Source organism: Triturus cristatus, chromosome 4_1 (assembly GCF_964204655.1).
Source record: "Triturus cristatus chromosome 4_1, aTriCri1.1, whole genome shotgun sequence".
Lineage (NCBI taxonomy): Eukaryota > Metazoa > Chordata > Amphibia > Caudata > Salamandridae > Triturus > Triturus cristatus.
Window position 1 is genome coordinate 561027054 of NC_140585.1, and position 16594 is coordinate 561043647.

At 41.8% G+C, this 16594-nt stretch overlaps 1 protein-coding gene across 2 annotated transcripts in view; it reads right to left on the reverse strand.

Moving 5' to 3' along the window:
• SEMA3C (semaphorin 3C) overlaps positions 1-16594 on the reverse strand; it is a 590590-nt gene that overhangs the window by 105709 nt on the left and 468287 nt on the right. For both annotated transcript variants that reach the window (XM_085652883.1, XM_085652882.1), the window contains one exon: positions 7665-7887. In XM_085652883.1, the coding sequence (XP_085509009.1) occupies positions 7665-7887 (223 nt within the window). The remainder of the gene's footprint in view (positions 1-7664; positions 7888-16594) is intronic.

Consider the following 16594-nt stretch of genomic DNA (forward strand, 5'->3'; position numbering starts at 1 on the left):
AACGATTACTCTGGCCCTGATCCTGAAGACTTATTCAATTTAATCTGTTGAGCTCCAAAATTTGATAACTCGTTACAGTTGCTAAATATAGCAATCTCATTTTGATTGCGGTACACCTTTTATTTTATTTTGTATTTGTCCTAAAAATGTAAGCCTTATCAGTCTATCGGAGCAGCTTAGACTGACTGACTCTCCACACTTACTCGTAGCCCTGCATCAGCAGTTTGAAAGAATCATCTCTGCGCTGGATCCGCCAATATGAAATCATTTTGAGATACACAGCATAAAACTGTACTCATTACACTTCATAACATGTTGTAAAGTCCACTCAATTCATATGCTGAAGCAGCAGGAAACATTTGGTAACTGTGCACTTTACAAATAACACATGTGCACAAAGTCATCTATACTGTAAGAGGAGGTCCTCTGGTGGAAGATCCTCTCCACTTCAGGGGCAGAGGCTCTTTGCAAATATAAAGGTCCTTCTTCCAATGGAAAAGAAGCTTGGGTAGACCAAAGCGCGTTCAAAGCAAGTGACCCACAGCTCTAGCACGATTCTGTACCCATCATCAAATGTATTTGTAGCCACTAAACTACATGGGTAGTTTAGTGGCTAGAAATACATTGGTCTGCACCCCAACTCTTCATCAGGCTTGGTTAGCTAAATGTAAACGCAAAGACAGCAGTCTCCCATTTGAAGTTTCATGTAAAACTTCCTGGAAAACAGAAATGGCTGGACATTCATTTAAGAACATCTTTTAAACACAGGACCATGAGCAGCTGGGTGCCCAGGTGCGAGTTTGATCACCCATCTTCATGGTACTGGCTCCAGGCATTGGTTTGTCTAACAGAAGGGACCACCCAGAGCAAGGAATGCTCCATCTGCTAAAACTAAGGCCTACTTGAACACTTCTTAATGTAATTCCGGAGAAGGCCACTACACTCAAACTGCAGGATCAGCTGAAAAAGATATTTTTTTAAAAACACACTGTAATTTGCTTTCAGTGCTGAACTAAAAACCACAACATAAATTAAAAGTTAATTGAAATTGAATATAATGCACCGAATTGGTTTCAAATCAGCCGTAACATATTTAAAAATGAAGCTTAATGCTGGTAACTGGTGGGAGGCCCAAGTTCATCCGAGAAACCAGACCACAGTAGAAAGCAACTTGGAAAAATTGTTGAAATCAGCTGTTCTCTCTCTCCCTCTCTCTCTCTCTCTGTCTATCTCTCCCTCTCTCTCTTTCTCTCATCCTCTTTCTCTTACTCGCTGTGTCTGCTGTAGTAAACCCCGTGAGCTGCAGAGAGTGGCAGAGGTGTCTGTGGTCCTTTGAAAAACCACCCAATGGCTCCAGAACCCTCGGAGAAATGCACATAAGATAAACCATCAGTCCGGCCCTGATATACATAGTCAAGGGCAGTCATACTTGCTTAATTTACATTCATTACATTTGTTTTAATTCTCCACAAACAGAGGCCACACACTTTATTAAAGCTGTAGAAATGAAATGAGACAGAGGTTATCTTAAAACAGAACCTAGAGGATTCAAGTTGCTTTACAAAGATTCAGCATCCTCTCAGGGGTTAGACTGACGTTTACAAGAAGCAAAACACTTTGAGATTCATCACATTAGAAAGGTATCTAAAGTGAATATAGATTTGCCATAGTCTTTGACAATATACAATTCTCACAGAGCAGGTTGGGTTTACAATTTTAGTCATTTGTCATTTAATTTATTTATTTATTTGAAAGGTTTTATATAGCGCTGGCTAGACCCGGAGGTATCAGAGCACTTTACATGAGCATTGGTCGTTACAGTAAAAACTGTTTTTCAATAGGATAAAAACACAGACATGGCAAGATTACAAACATTATTAAATTGACAAGTAGGCAAAAAGCTATTAACACGAGGAGAGGTTAGCAGGAAGGACTATTTAACATCAAAACAATAATAAATTAGCAAAAGGACAAAAAGGGCTATTAACATGGGAAGAGGCAATCTTGAAAGGCTATTTTTATACGATGGCAAGAACACAAAGTACAGCTTATTGTTGAGTGAGGGGGAATAAAAGTTCAAAGGCTTGTTGGTGGGAGAAAATAAATTGAGTAGTGTAGATGGAAGAGAACAAATTATGGAGAAAGGAAGTAACGTTTGAGGGAGATTCATGCTGGGGGTAGGGATCGTAGATGAGTGGGTAATTAGAGGGTGATAAATCAAAAAGAAGGAGAGGGGAAAACGGAACGAGTCAGGAGGAAAGGAAAGTGGAACCAGAGCCAGGCAGGTTGAAAAAAGGGTCCGAGGCGAGGTTATGGGCCCCAATATTTATTGAGAAGGTGAAATTTGAGGTCTTTTTTAACCCCTTCGGTGCTCATGACGGAATGGTTCCGTCATGACCCACGGTTGAGCTGTGCTCATGACGGAACCATTCCGTCATGACCACGCCCGCGCAAGATTCCGTCAGCACAGCGGCGGAATCTGCGCAGCATCGAAGGGGTTAAAGCTGAGGTAAGAGGGGTTACAGCGCAAATCCTTAGGGAGAGCATTCCAGATGAGCGGGGCATTTCCAGAGAAGGAACAAGATTGTGTAGTGTTCTTTTTTAACAGGGGGGGGACAAGGAGTAGATTCATTGTTCATGGGATACTATTTATAACCACTCTTTGTTTCTAGTCCATGTATGTGTTTGTGATGTGTGTGTGTGTGTGTACATGTGTGTGTACATGTGTGTGTATGTGTGTTTTCTTTTGTGGATAGGAATCGACATGCTCTGCAAAACATCACATCACCGTGCTCTTGATTGAAATCTTAGGGCTATAACATGAATGTGTGCATTAATGCAGAGCAAACGTTTTATGCAATTTTACTCTCTAAAGCACATACATGTAACTTTGAATTTCTAAGAATTAGAACATGAGCTGCAGACAGTACAGCTCACAAACAGAGAGATACATCCTGAGCACAACCACTATGCTGTAAAATCATTTGGCTAGGTTAATGATATGGGGAGACTATGGGAATAAGAATAAGGGAATAATCTAATCACCAGATATGTTCCCAACCGTAATCTGAGATCCACTCACTTGCATCTTTTAACAATACCCTCCTTCAAACAGAAGCGTTTTGGTGGATCTAGGTTTGCCTTCTTGGGCCCAAGGTACTGGAATTCCTTGCCCTTAGAGATCAAAAGTTGTACAAACATCATGGTATTCCGCAAACTGCAAAAAACATGGCTTTTCAAACAAGCATTCGACTGACCCACTGATTCGTAATCTCCCTGTCTCTGATCCAAGAAGCGCCAAGAAACCAATCCGGTGTATGTGCGCTATACAAGTTCATTATAACATAACATAACATAACATAAGAAATGCAGCGGTATTCTTGTGAAAGGTTGAAATGGTGCTACACAATAATTTAATACAAGAGCTAGCAACACTGCCAGGCATATTTTCTAAACTAGTCCTATAGTCAGAATTCACCAGCTCAAAGTTACAACACGTGCACCTCACATGTTGGAAACATCCTTTATTCATTTGTGCTGCACCATGTATACAGACAACTATAAAACCCATTTGTAGTTAGTTATAAATAATGCATCTTATGCCTAAGAAGTACATCAAAGAGCATTGCGCAGTGGTTAATTTGCCAGGAGGAGCCACTGTCACTCATTTTATTTTATTTATTTTATTTATTTATTTAAGCTTGTACCGCGCACAGCTACCCACAATGGGTTTCCCGGCGCCAGGGATAGACTGTAGAAGAAAAGAGAATGTCACCTTGACTTAAGGCCTCTGCCGACTATTGGTCACGCTTAGTAAAGAGCAGGGTCTTCAAAGCCTTACGGAAGCGGAGTAAGTTGGTCTCAGATTTTAATGCCAATGGGAGGGAGTTCCAGTATTTAGGACCAAGAGTGGAAAAGGAACGGCCTCCCATTTTTGCCAGCTTCCATCTTGGTACTGTGAAATTGCCAATGTCCGATGACCTTAATGAGCGCAGGGGTCTATAGGGTTTTACCAGCCCCTGAACATATACTGGGGCGCTACCCTGCTTAGCCTTGAACATATAGCAGAGTGCCTTGAATTTAACGCGTTCTGGGATGCTCAACCAATGGAGGTCACGCAAAGCGGCAGTGGCTGAGGTACGTCTGGGGACATTCTTTAGCAGGTGCGCGGCCGCATTTTGCACCACCTGCAGCACATGTATAGTAGCTTTATCTGCGCCCAAATAGAGAATGTTGCCATAGTCCAGGCGTGATGTTACAAGTGCCTGGACTACAGTTCTGCGAGAGGAGAGGGGGAGCATCCACAAAATCTTGTGAAGCCATCGCAAGGTTGAAAAGCAGATGGCTGAGACCTTAGTAGCCTGTTGTCTCATAGTTAGCCTGTCGTCAGTAATGACGCCCAGGTTGCGAACTGCAGTAGATGGTGTAGGCGCATTTCCCAGTTCGATGGGCCAATGGCGAGGACCCCAAAGATGTTTGTTCTGTCCTAGAATGACCACCTCGGTCTTCTCCCCATTCAGCTTGAGACAATTTCTCCGCATCCAGTCGGCCACAAGAATGAGGCCCGACTTGAGTGCGGAGATGTTGTTTACGTCTCTCCCTGACAAGGAGAAGACAATCTGGGTGTCATCTGCGTAGGAAAACAGGGTTAGCCCAGCTTGTTCGACTATGGTTGCCAAGGGTTTAACATAAATATTAAATAATAAAGGGCTAAGAATTGAGCCCTGGGGGACGCCACGGGTGGAAGGACAAATGGCGGAGGCAGCTTTAGAAGAAAACACTTGGAAGCTTCGGTCACTAAGGAAAGACGCCAGCCAGGCCAAGGCCTGGCCTGCCACACCTAGAGATTTCAGAGAGTCAATGAGGATGGAATGTGACACGGTGTCGAAAGCTGCGCTCAAATCCAGCAGGATGAGCGCCATGGTGTTTCCCTGATCGACACCGTGCCTAAGACTCTCTGTCACCCCCAGGAGGGCTGTCTCGGTTGAGTGCCTAGGCCGAAAGCCCGACTGAGAAGGATGGAGAAATCCAGTGTTTTCAACCAGTTTGGAGAGCTGAGAATTTATATGTCTCTCCAATATCTTTGAGAAAATTGGCAACAAAGATATAGGGCGAAAGTTAGCAGGATTTGAAGGATCTGCACCCTGTTTTTTTAATAACGGTACAACCATGGCGTGTTTCCAAGGTTGTGGGACATGGGCCTCGCTCAGAGAAGCGTTGAGTAATTTAATGATGGGGGGATGAGTGAGGGGGTCTAATTGTTTTAATATTTTGGCCGGGAGAGCGTCCTGTGGGGAGCCCGATCTCACACTATTTAAGCAGGAGAGGAAAGAAATGGCGTCTAAGGGCTGCCAAGTAGTGACTACTGCATCAGTGTCATTGTTTTCCAATTTTTGGACTATGTCAAGGGCAGTGTACATAGTACCTGGAGGTGTAGTGAAATTTTCATAGATAAGATCAACTTTATCTATGAAGTAATCCGCTAAGGACTGACACTGAGTGCCATCAAGTGCCGGGGGAGGAGGGATCGAGTTAGCACCAGTCAATTTTTTGACAACAGAGAATAGCACCTTTGGGCAGTTTTGTGCATCAGTCACAGTTTTCCTTGTGTAGTCTGCTTTAGCAGTTTTACAACTGTAGTGGTATTTTTTTAAGGCTTCTTTATATGTGGCTTTACGTGAAGGAGAATAGCCTTGTCTCCATTTACGCTCCAAGGTCTTACAATGTGAGCGGAGGCTTTTAAGTTGTTCCGAATACCATGGAGCAGGAGGGTGGTGTGAAAATGCGGGCTTTGATGTCATTGGAAGCGCTGTATTAACTGCAGTGGTTAGCCAGAGTTCAGTGGCGCAATTAAGAGCGGCAGTTGGTAGTTCAACACATGGAAGTGTTTTAATCAGTAGTTTATTGAGTTCTGGCAAGTTAATCTTCCCCCAATTCCGAACTGGCCGCGTAGTTTCCACCTCAGGTCTTATTACTGTATCAGCCATGTCATAAGAGAAGGGGACAGCTAAGTGGTCGGACCAGGTGATTTGTAGGGCTTCACGAGAACAATCTAGGGACAGGTTAGATAGGATCGGGTCCAGTAAGTGACCGGCACAATGAGTGGGACCTGTGTTTATTTTTGCTGACCAAACCTATTTTCCTGCATCAGACATTTCCCAAGAGTAAGAGAGGAAAGAACACACAAAGGGGAATGGAAGGAGGAACAGAAAAATGGAAAAACCATTATAAATAGACTCAAGAGTGAGCTAAGGGGCAGCAGCCGTCGGGAAGTGGGTAAAGAGGCATATGGTGGATTAAAAAATACGCAGTCTTGGTATTCTGAACACCGACATTTAATTGCGCCCGTCACAGTGGTCAAAGTGGGCGGGATTGGAAGGGCACGACGTGCCCATACTTTTTTAATTTAAGGAAAACAGTTACCCTACTTTCTGTGAAAAGATAACCATCCTGGGACAGTGAATTCCAAGAGCTGAAAAGGTTCAGCTGCAGTGTAAGCAGAGAGTCTCCTGTGCTAGGAAACCGAAGGTGAATAGACAGGTAAACATTCCTTCTTAACAGGGTGCCACTTGCCTGAAAGAAGTGTAAATGTGCATAATGGGTCAATCTGCAAATGTGAAGGGATCTTGGGAGCCTGTATTGGCTTAAATTAATGGATTCAATTAACACTTCCCAGTGAGACAGATTTATTCTTTTTGAGTGGTATTGTAAAAGAGTTACCAGCTGAGCTGTGAAGTGTGTGCTTTCTACAGGAGCATAAAGGGGATACAAGGACCTGTGTTACGCTCCTAACTCTTTTACACAGCTCCAATCAGCATTAAATTCCATGGCTCTGTAGTTACAGGCACAGTCGTCAGCAGTGCATTGACTAATAGAGGTGTCATACAGCCACGGTCAATGCAGGTAACAGCAGTGGGGCGGTGGGGCCAGGTAAGGGGGAATTGCGAGGGATGATGCAGAGAGAAATGTAACTATTTATTTCATTTTCCCCCGGCATCGTCCCTCAAAATCCCCTCTTACCTGGCCCCACAGCCCCACTGCTGTTACCTGCACAGACCGCGGCTGGTTTCAATATGCACGATAGTGCATTTCCCACTGGTTACCTTAACTTGAATTTATTTAACATTTAAACGGTGCGTTCTTTTATATGTACATACCTAAAAGTGAAACAACGAAAATAGTTACAGAATATTTTGTTTTTTAAGCCATACCTTTGACCCCACACCCACATATACTCAACCCGCCCCCACTGTGCACAGCATCACAGTTCCCTTACTTTTTTTTAAAGCACTTCGACCACTGACTGATCGTGACCCTCTCAGCAGAGCTTTGGGCATTGGAACTCCTATTTCACAAACGAAGCACTGGCAGTGCTACCTTGAGGAGAACAGTGAAATCTGACAATATAGAAATATTCCTTGAAGACTCTCAAGCAAAGCACACAGAACAACGTTGGACCTGAAAATGAAACTAAAGCAGAAATCCACACTGACAAATGTTTTAAAGAAGTAATATAATTCAAATACCTTTTGCCAGAGTTTCACCCTTTTTATACTGGTTTCTTGATACGAACCGGAATATTATTGAAATTTAGTAAGACCATACTATAAAATTCGACTATAACTATGAGTTAAATTGTGCCAGCACATTTTTTTCCTTCTTACCTGTTCCAAGGAACAAGACATGGTATCGCCCATCTGCTGCATTCACCCTGTCCACAGCTATCTTGGTATACGTGTAGTCTGTGCCAATTCTGATAAGCAAAGGCCTTTTATTTATCGGGTAGATAGAATTGAACATCAAGGGGTGATTTCTAATGAAGGTGACCACATCATCTGGGAATTCCTTCGTTGTCTTTATGTTGGGTGTAAAGGCTCCCCCGGGGCACTGTAGGGAAACATTCGGGCAGAGTAAATTTCACTGATGAGATATCTATCGCACAGTTTAATACTTTCAGTGAGGTCAAAGTCACACAAAATGTGGATATAACAGATATACAATTTTTTCTAAGAATTGTTTTCTTTGTCATAATGAACACCACATAAGCCATGAAGAAAGAGCTGATGTATAGATGTGTTCAATATTTCTACAAACACATTAATGTACAATTGTTCCTTTTCTGAATTTAGCATGTGTTCATCAAAGAGGCAGATGGAGCATAATTACATATTTTGAAACGTTTCCACAGGTTTAATAATTGTAAATAATTATTTTATTTTCACTGTGTAAAAAAAGCCATTTTGTGTGCCTGTGTTTTTTCTGCTATCACAATTATATAATGTGAGTCTGAAATGACGTGTTCATCCAAGCAGAAGACGGAGCATAGTTACATATTTTGAAACATTTCCACACGTTTAATCATTGTAAAGTAATTATTTTATTATCACGCTCTAAAGCGGCCATTTTGTGTGCCTGTGCTTTTTCTGCCATCAAAATTGTACAATCGTGTCTGAAATGACAGGAACACAGCTCAATATTTTTCACTTTTTTTTAAAATTCCTTTTTATTAACTGTGCTCAGACCATCAAACAATACAGGACATTTAGCACGATACAAGCGATGAATTACCCATCCTCTGGACAATGACCGGCCCACAGCTCAATATTTTGACCGGACACATGGGGCCTACACCTAGTCGGCAGGACGAAGACCACATCAGAAGATGAGAATCCAAAAGTTCAAAAAGCAAAATGCCAGGTAGACGCCTTAAAAAGCCTGAATTCCTCACAGTCTTAAAGAAGGAGATATTGAAAAGGAGCAGTGAGAGCCATCCCATTTTGTGGGACTCTAGACCTGATCGGTTCGAGAATCTGACAGGAAAAGGTCTAATATGAACTGTTGTCAGCAACAGAATAAACCCAGGGAAGGACAATTTGGCAAATGAATGTTAAAAATAAAAAGGGCCTTAAAAATTAAGCACAACCCATCAGAAATTGGCTTGTAGGAAGGACAGTGGCCAAACGGCCCATTGCACAAAATGAAACAGGTTTTACTTAGGATTCCTTGGAGCACCTTGGTAATGAGGCCAGTAGGACTGCACCATCCTTACAGATGGCTGAAACAACGAAAATTCAGCAAACACACTTCTTCAAAATGAGAAGGATGGGATCAAAGGATCAAATTAGTGTTCGTTATCGAATGTCCATGAAAAAATGCCAGGTGAGGTCTGTTTCCTTCTTCCTGACTATCGTTTGAATCAAAGTTATGTGTGACATATGATAGAGACATATGATAGAGACGAAGTATACATCTCAAGATGCCATTTTAGTTGAATCTGACAGACAAAACCTAAAGTCTCAAAAGTGTCAAACCAGGTCTATGGTTTCTGGTCAAATTACATTTGAGGTACGATGTTCATTGCTTTTACAAACCTGATGTCAGAATTCATAATGCAGTAATTCTTTTTTATTCAATACCACTACACAATGTGCTGAGGAATAAGAAAGGAACTGGGGAGAGATTTACAAATTCTCTACTCCTAGGAATTTAACTCTCTTTCAAGCTATAGACTAACCACTACATTTCGAAGGCTTTTGCTGCACTTTAAACACAAAAAGCGTTGGATAGTGTAGTATTGGGCTCTATAAAATAACAGAGTGTTAAATAAGTAAAAATTAAATAAATGGAATGTATCCTGTCCACCAGCATTCATTACTGACCCCAAGAAGCACAAAAATTATAATGTATAAGGACCAAGTTGCTAATATTTTTGCAGGTCTCAGTGACTGCCCAGACCAGTCCCACAGTAGTGAGAGCTGTAATGGGGGGATGAAATCATGATATATTTACAGAGCTCATCGGCCTGGGGTTTTTTCATGGGCTTCACTCCAGAGCATGGTTCTAAATCAAAAGAAAGCGGGGATACATGCAACGTAGATGGATTTCCTCATGCTATGCAAAGATTCATTGTAAGTACTGCAGAGTTAATGGGCAGAGGGGGTGATGTATGTCTCACACTACGTTCAATTGGGAACACTGGCAGGAAAACAATGTTCTCATGCTCCTGAAATGGCTTCCACATTGCGTCATGTGTGTTAGATTGTCACGTCACATGAAAAAAGGTAGCAGATGCCTTGACAATATGAAAATCATTGTTTTTATGCTTTCCAGATAGCCGCCAGACTGCATCAGCACTTTGAGTGGTGCAAAGTGGTGGCCATCTTGAGAGTATAGAAAACAATGTTCTTCTATGCTTCTCTAATGGCTAGTAGCCACTACCGGTTTTGACTATGCCAGTGCGTTTTAACAGCATCCTGCATTGACAAAGTCAAAAGCGGCGACTAGCATGAAGCATTAAATGGATGGTTGATGAGGGAGGGATAGTAGAGGGGAGCAAACGGGTTTCTAAATGTGAAGGGGGAGAAACTAAGGAGCTTGAAGGATGATGACTTGGAAATGTAAAAAAGGAAGAGGAGGGCAGGGGAATTAACGTACAAGCTGGGGCAAGGGTAGCAATACTGAGAGCTTGCGTTGGGGACGTGAGGGGGAAGCAGCACATAGGGAGAGAGCAAGAAAACACATGGATTCCTCTGAAATGTTGAAAGAAAAAGATAAAAGTAATTTTATAAATGTAAGCAATATCAGCAGTTGGAGCACACAAGTCAACCAAACACCGGGAGACCGAAATACTGCTGCTGGGTGGAACAAACATTTGAATAAGGAGGAAAGCCGTCACATTGAGAGGTGAGAACTGAGAGAGAGAACAAAGTCATGTTTTCTCAACACCGTGCTGGACAGTGAATAATGCTAAAAGGCACAGGGGCACTTTCGTTGCTGCAGGGACATATTTTAAATAGCACTGTTTATGTGCGTTTTGAAACGTTATACCTTAGCCAAATGCATACAGTTTTAATTTATCAATCTAAACATCCTTTCACTGAATTCATGACGGTTTGAATTGCGTTGCATGTGAACTGCCCCCTCCCCCCCCGCACCTCGCCCCCCCTCCCCCCCCCCCCAGGGAGCTTCGGAACAGAAGCCTGGTGCTCAGCCTATTCCCGAAAAGCAGGTCTTGGCTACACTAAAAATCCATTCTTCTCTCTTTGTGAGTATTGACGCTGGATAAGGCAGGAGGTCGGGTTTAGAGTAGGCCTGGGCGGCAAATTCCGTTCCATTCGCGGAATTTGCGGAATTTGGGTAATTTCGCGTTCTGCGGAGAACGCGAAATTGCCCAAAATTCTGCTTTCCGCAACTTCACAAACTTTTTGCTTGTTCGCGTTCTCAAAATGCGTGTTCGCAAGATATTTCTCCCCAGCACGCAAACAGCGATTGTGAACAGGAAAAAAGTATCGCGAACAAACAATTCTGCGTGTTCGCGGAATTTCTGCGTGTTCGCGGAGATTTTTTACCATTTCGCGGAGATTTGTGTAACGCGATTACGCAAATTCCGCCCACCCCTAGTTTAGAGATTGTCTGATGATCTGGTTGTAAACTTAATACAAGAAACCCTTTGACAGCGATTCACTGATTTGCTGCAAAGCATCTTTTTGGATCTATGAAATCAAGTTTTCCCCCAACAAATCCTTCATTGCATTATGTTGTGGCCCATTTTTTTCTCTAACTAGTCAGCAATTTAAGGGACAAATGCTCAGCGGCCAAGTTAAATTCTGGCATCCCTTGCATGTTTGTTATCAGCAGAGACCCCCTGCATGGTTTGCTTATTCAACTACCATAAGCTCTCTGCTTCTAGTAAATACTGGCGGTGAACATCTATCTGAAAAGTGTGCTGCCGTCTCATCACTTCTCTCCCCTTGAAAAGCTCTCCTATGCCCGCTCTGCTCCCTGCAGAGGTTTCAAGGCTTGCTACGAATTAGTATTCAATCAGGAAAGGTTTTTATAGTGCAAATCACTCCGACTTAAACAACCTGAAAAGAATGCCCTCAAGCAACGCTTCTACTAAAGGCAAAGGAGATACATCGAAAAGCAGAATCAACTCTCGAAGGACACCAGTGGATACATTTGCAGATCCAGTTACCCCAAGGCCTCCATCCATAAATATTCACAGAAGTCCAAACCTCAGAAACACTGAGCAAGGAGGAGGAACAAAAATAAAGATATCTCTTGTCTGCCAAACTCGCTTCTGCTGGCTCCCTCCTGGTATTAAACGAGAAGAATAACTACTTAGCAGCCAGTGCCCCTGCAATATGCCTCAGCTTCCAAAGTAGTGTGAGTGCACACTCATCAACAAAGCTCCGCCCACCTATGCAGGCGTCAATTCGCCTCAATGTTTTTTAAATCAATACTTTAGTAACATCTATGTGAATATATTCTCAGCCATCATCTGGGTTTCTAGCAGTTTGTCTAGTGTAACTTACAATACTGGCACCTCAATAAGGTAGTTAAGTGCCACAAAGGGCCTCCTCACGTGGATAGAAGGGTGTGGATAGCAGTAATACCAGATTCATTTCTACATGATTTTCCACTTTCTGGGGCAAATATGCCCCCGAAACACCAGACATGACCCACCTGCTTGGAGCAAGTGTTAAGTATGTGGAAGCCTTTTCTTTCAGTTGTGGTGTGGGAGACGAGAGCAACAGAGGGCTGCTTCTGCCCACCTCTGCTGCAGTATGGGTTGTCCAGGCCATGCTGGGTGCAACAGCTGCCCGCGGCCCTGAGAGCTCTGCCTCGAAGCCAGAGTGCGGTGTCTCTGGACCTGATAATTCTGGGTCCAGAGCCCCCCCCCCCTTCCCCCGAAACTCACAGTTGCCCCGAGTGGTATTGCCTCCCTTCGAGATAATGCTACGGGAAACCCTTTAGGCAGGCCTTACTGGTGCCGCCAAATTACTGAAAACGGCTAGAAAACAGCTTTTCAGCGTATGTGGGGCATTCAAATGGAAATAACATTTTTGTTTGGAGTGCTAAAAATCTGCCCATCATCCTTGGTGTCTTACATAGTTTAGAAAGGTACATTCAAGTATTTCTGTTAAGTGTTAGTTGGTTTGTCGGCAATTCCATAACATGTATGCTTAAAAAAAAGACCGCCAAATTCCGACTTGCGGCATATACTTCATTGTTTATAAATAATTTGTACTTGTGTTTTTTTATTTCACAGTGATCATCTTCACAATTGCCTCTGTAGCTTGTATGATCCTTGTTCTGTATCGATCCTTCATTGAAGGTGTTCATCTTCCATAGCAGCTGATCCTGTCTGACTCCTCTCAAACCCAAATACAGCATCTTCCTGTTCTACTCCCAGGAATGAAACACTCTTCCAGACACCATGTCTCTCAATGCCTCTCTTTCTCTCTCTCGCTCTCTCTCCTGCGCTCTCTCTCACCATTCCCTTTCTCTCTGTGTCGCTACATATCAAAATGTACAAACCTGAATTCCAGATCCTGTAGGAGTGATGTACTTTTCCACTCTACTCAGTATTCACAGTCAACCATACACAATAGTATTATGTCTGTTAGGAGTACACTCAGCAAGAGGAAGGGGCAAGAGAGAGACACGGGATATCAGCAGTCTGACTCATTGCACTGCTGGACGCTGGTGTCTGCTCTGAGCGTGCAAATGCCTGCTGGTTCATAGTAGACAGCTAAAGACATCCTTTATGCAAGATCTCTACATAGTGACCCCTAGCCCAACTGTTGCAAATTCAATACCTCCAGAATATCTCTATGTCTCAGACTCCCTGGATATTCACGAAACTCTAGCATTCCTGAACTGAAAGGCCAACGTATTCTTCTCAAATTATATACTCAGGAATTGTCACAATCCCACATTCTTTTCTGAGATGAAAACTGTAGTTCTTTTCATTGGAATGCATTCTCTCCGGTTCTACTATGTACTTATATACATTTCATAAACTGCAATATAAATAAACATTCACCAGAATTACATAATTCACACTGATATCAATGAATCCTCTTTTGCTAAACATATACCACTACCTTAAATACAACAGATACATTGTGAACTTGCTAACAGAATTTAATGTGACGAAGAGCCTTCCAATCCCTTACGTACCTTAATATCTAAAGTGCAACAAAAATAGTTTCTACAACTTTAAATATTTTTTCAGAAATGTTTTTTAACCAATGAAATTGAGTTTCAAAGTACAATTAATTCCTTCTACTACTTGTCTCTATTCAACTTCAACTCCAGACCTTGCTCCAAGGTTTTCATAAGGTCTGGATACAAGGTCCTGGCTGCAGCAAAAAAGTATCTTGACTGTCTAGAATGGACTCTCTAAAGCATAAAGAAAGGTATATTTAATAAACTTAAAAATAGCCATCACCATTTCGAAACAATTTAAGATTTAAATGGATTCTTTGGGAAGTATAATTTTAATTCAGGTGCCTATATGCAGGAAATGGGAAGCCTTTCGCCAAACAGCAATGATGTTCTGGGAGCACTGCCAGCATTTTTTTTACACTGGAGTGAACATAGCGCTAATGAGTTCACAGTATTGTGACAAGCCCAGGAAAGTGAGTGTATGCCACAGACCATGTTACTCTATCTCTCTCTTGTTCTGTTCCTCTCTCACATTTACTTTAAAACACCTTGAAAACGTAGTTCTTCTAATCCCACTGGGCTCTTGATTAGTGATTTTTGTTGTGTTCTTAAGACTTAATTACTGTTTTTGTCTACTATTGTCTCACGGCATTCTTTTGTAGCATGGTTGGTAATTAAGAACTCTATCTATCTATCTATCTATCTATCTATCTATCTATCTATCTATCTATCTATCTATCTATCTATCTATCTATCTATCTATCTATCTATCTATCTATCTATCTATCTATCTATCTATCTATCTATCTATCTAGCTATCTAGCTATCTAGCTATCTAGCTATCTCTGTCTGCCTGCCTGTCTGTCAATCTATCTACAACTAAATATAGACTCTGCATTTAAGAAATTATAATATTTTATATAGCTTCTTACAAGCTACCTGTCAATCACTTTCAAAAAGCATTTACATACATTGATATCAATTATTAGCTTAGAGGATCTCTCTCAGGTATAATTTATCCTGAGGGGCATTAGCCTAGCTCCAGACAGAGGGGTATATTCATGACCCGGTTTGCATCGCCTTTGCACCACGCCATATCGTACATGTGTGACGCAAATCTTGAATGAGATTTATCAAGCAACGCAAGGCCACTTTGCTTGGCCCGAGAGGCTCTATAAATCTGAAGTAAGGCAACGCAGCTCCAATTGCCCCGCTGCCGTACACTGCCATGGGAAGGCATTGCCTGAGCACTGCGTGGATGCTCCCATGCAACTCTCATGGATTTTGTTGCATTGCCAGATTTCTTGCCTTAAGCAAAACTACGTACTCCCTGACCTTCTCCCATATCTTCTGCACAGATCAGGCAAGAGAGCTGGAGCCCCATAAATGCTAATACAATAATATAGATCCCCACAATTATTATGAATACATTACAATGGGTTTAAAGACACTGTTTTTATGGGACATCAGATATTATGGAAATGGATTCTCTACCTGGAAAATGTTCTTAAATTTGGTTGGATATCTCCAGGATTTCAAATGCTTCACAGGGAATGGGTAGTTGGTTGGTCTGGCACCAACTGCTACTAAGTTTGCAGATAAGCTGAACCTGAGAGCTAGAATACCTAGTCAGTGGTCGAAATGGTTCATGATTGATTGCGTGTGCAGTTTCTAAGATGGTTTTTACATGAATGAGATATTAAAAAGAATTTTAAAATTAAAATATTATTGATTAATGGGCTTGTGTGTTGTGAGTCATTGGTGCTCTGTGACGGATTAATGCCTTTTTCAGCCAGGATTCCTTTGGCCCCAAATTAGCAAGCTGTTCATACTTTGTGTTTCTGTACCTTTATAGGTCTTGCTAAGGACAGCTTTAGCTGTATTTTGCTAGATGTCTTGTCAACAATAGATCAATAAAAAGAATAAGGCGGTACAGTTAGAGAGTATGTGTCAGATCAGCCGTCTTCAACTATTGACTTTCACATGTTTTCTATGGTATTCCTTTTCGTAAATGGATTGTCCATCAATGTAATGGCACTTTAAGGATGGGTAAGTTGTGCCATTAGTATTTCAATTAGATTTTGGTGTTGGGTTGACAAAATCCTTTTGCTAAACTGCCAAAATGATATCACATGTAGCTTGAAATCGAGAGCCAGTTTGATGTATTTACTTTGCTGGCACAGTGACATTTTGAGTGCTAATCCATGTCTTCCCTGCTTTCTGTTTAGATGTATAAACTACACATAAAATAAAGTTACAGCTACCTTTATTTTATGTTTCTATTAGTATACGTTCATGATGACCTGGTAGAATTGACTTACACCTAATTGGCATATTTAATGTACTTATAAGTCACAAGTAAAGTAGTATGCCATATACCAAAGGACTGTAAATTAAATGGTAGAGCAGAAATTGTGCCACCTATTTAAGTTGCCCTTTAAAACTTGTCTCAGGTCTGCCATTGAAGTCTGCCAGCAGTTTTAAACTGCCAATTCGACTCGGCAAATTAACCAGTTTGCCAAGCCTAAAATTTCCTCTGTAATACATATAAGACACCCCTAAGGTAGGCTCTAATTAGCTCATAGGGCAGGGTTCATTGTAATTCAAAGGTGGGACATGCACTTTAAAGTTTTACATATCT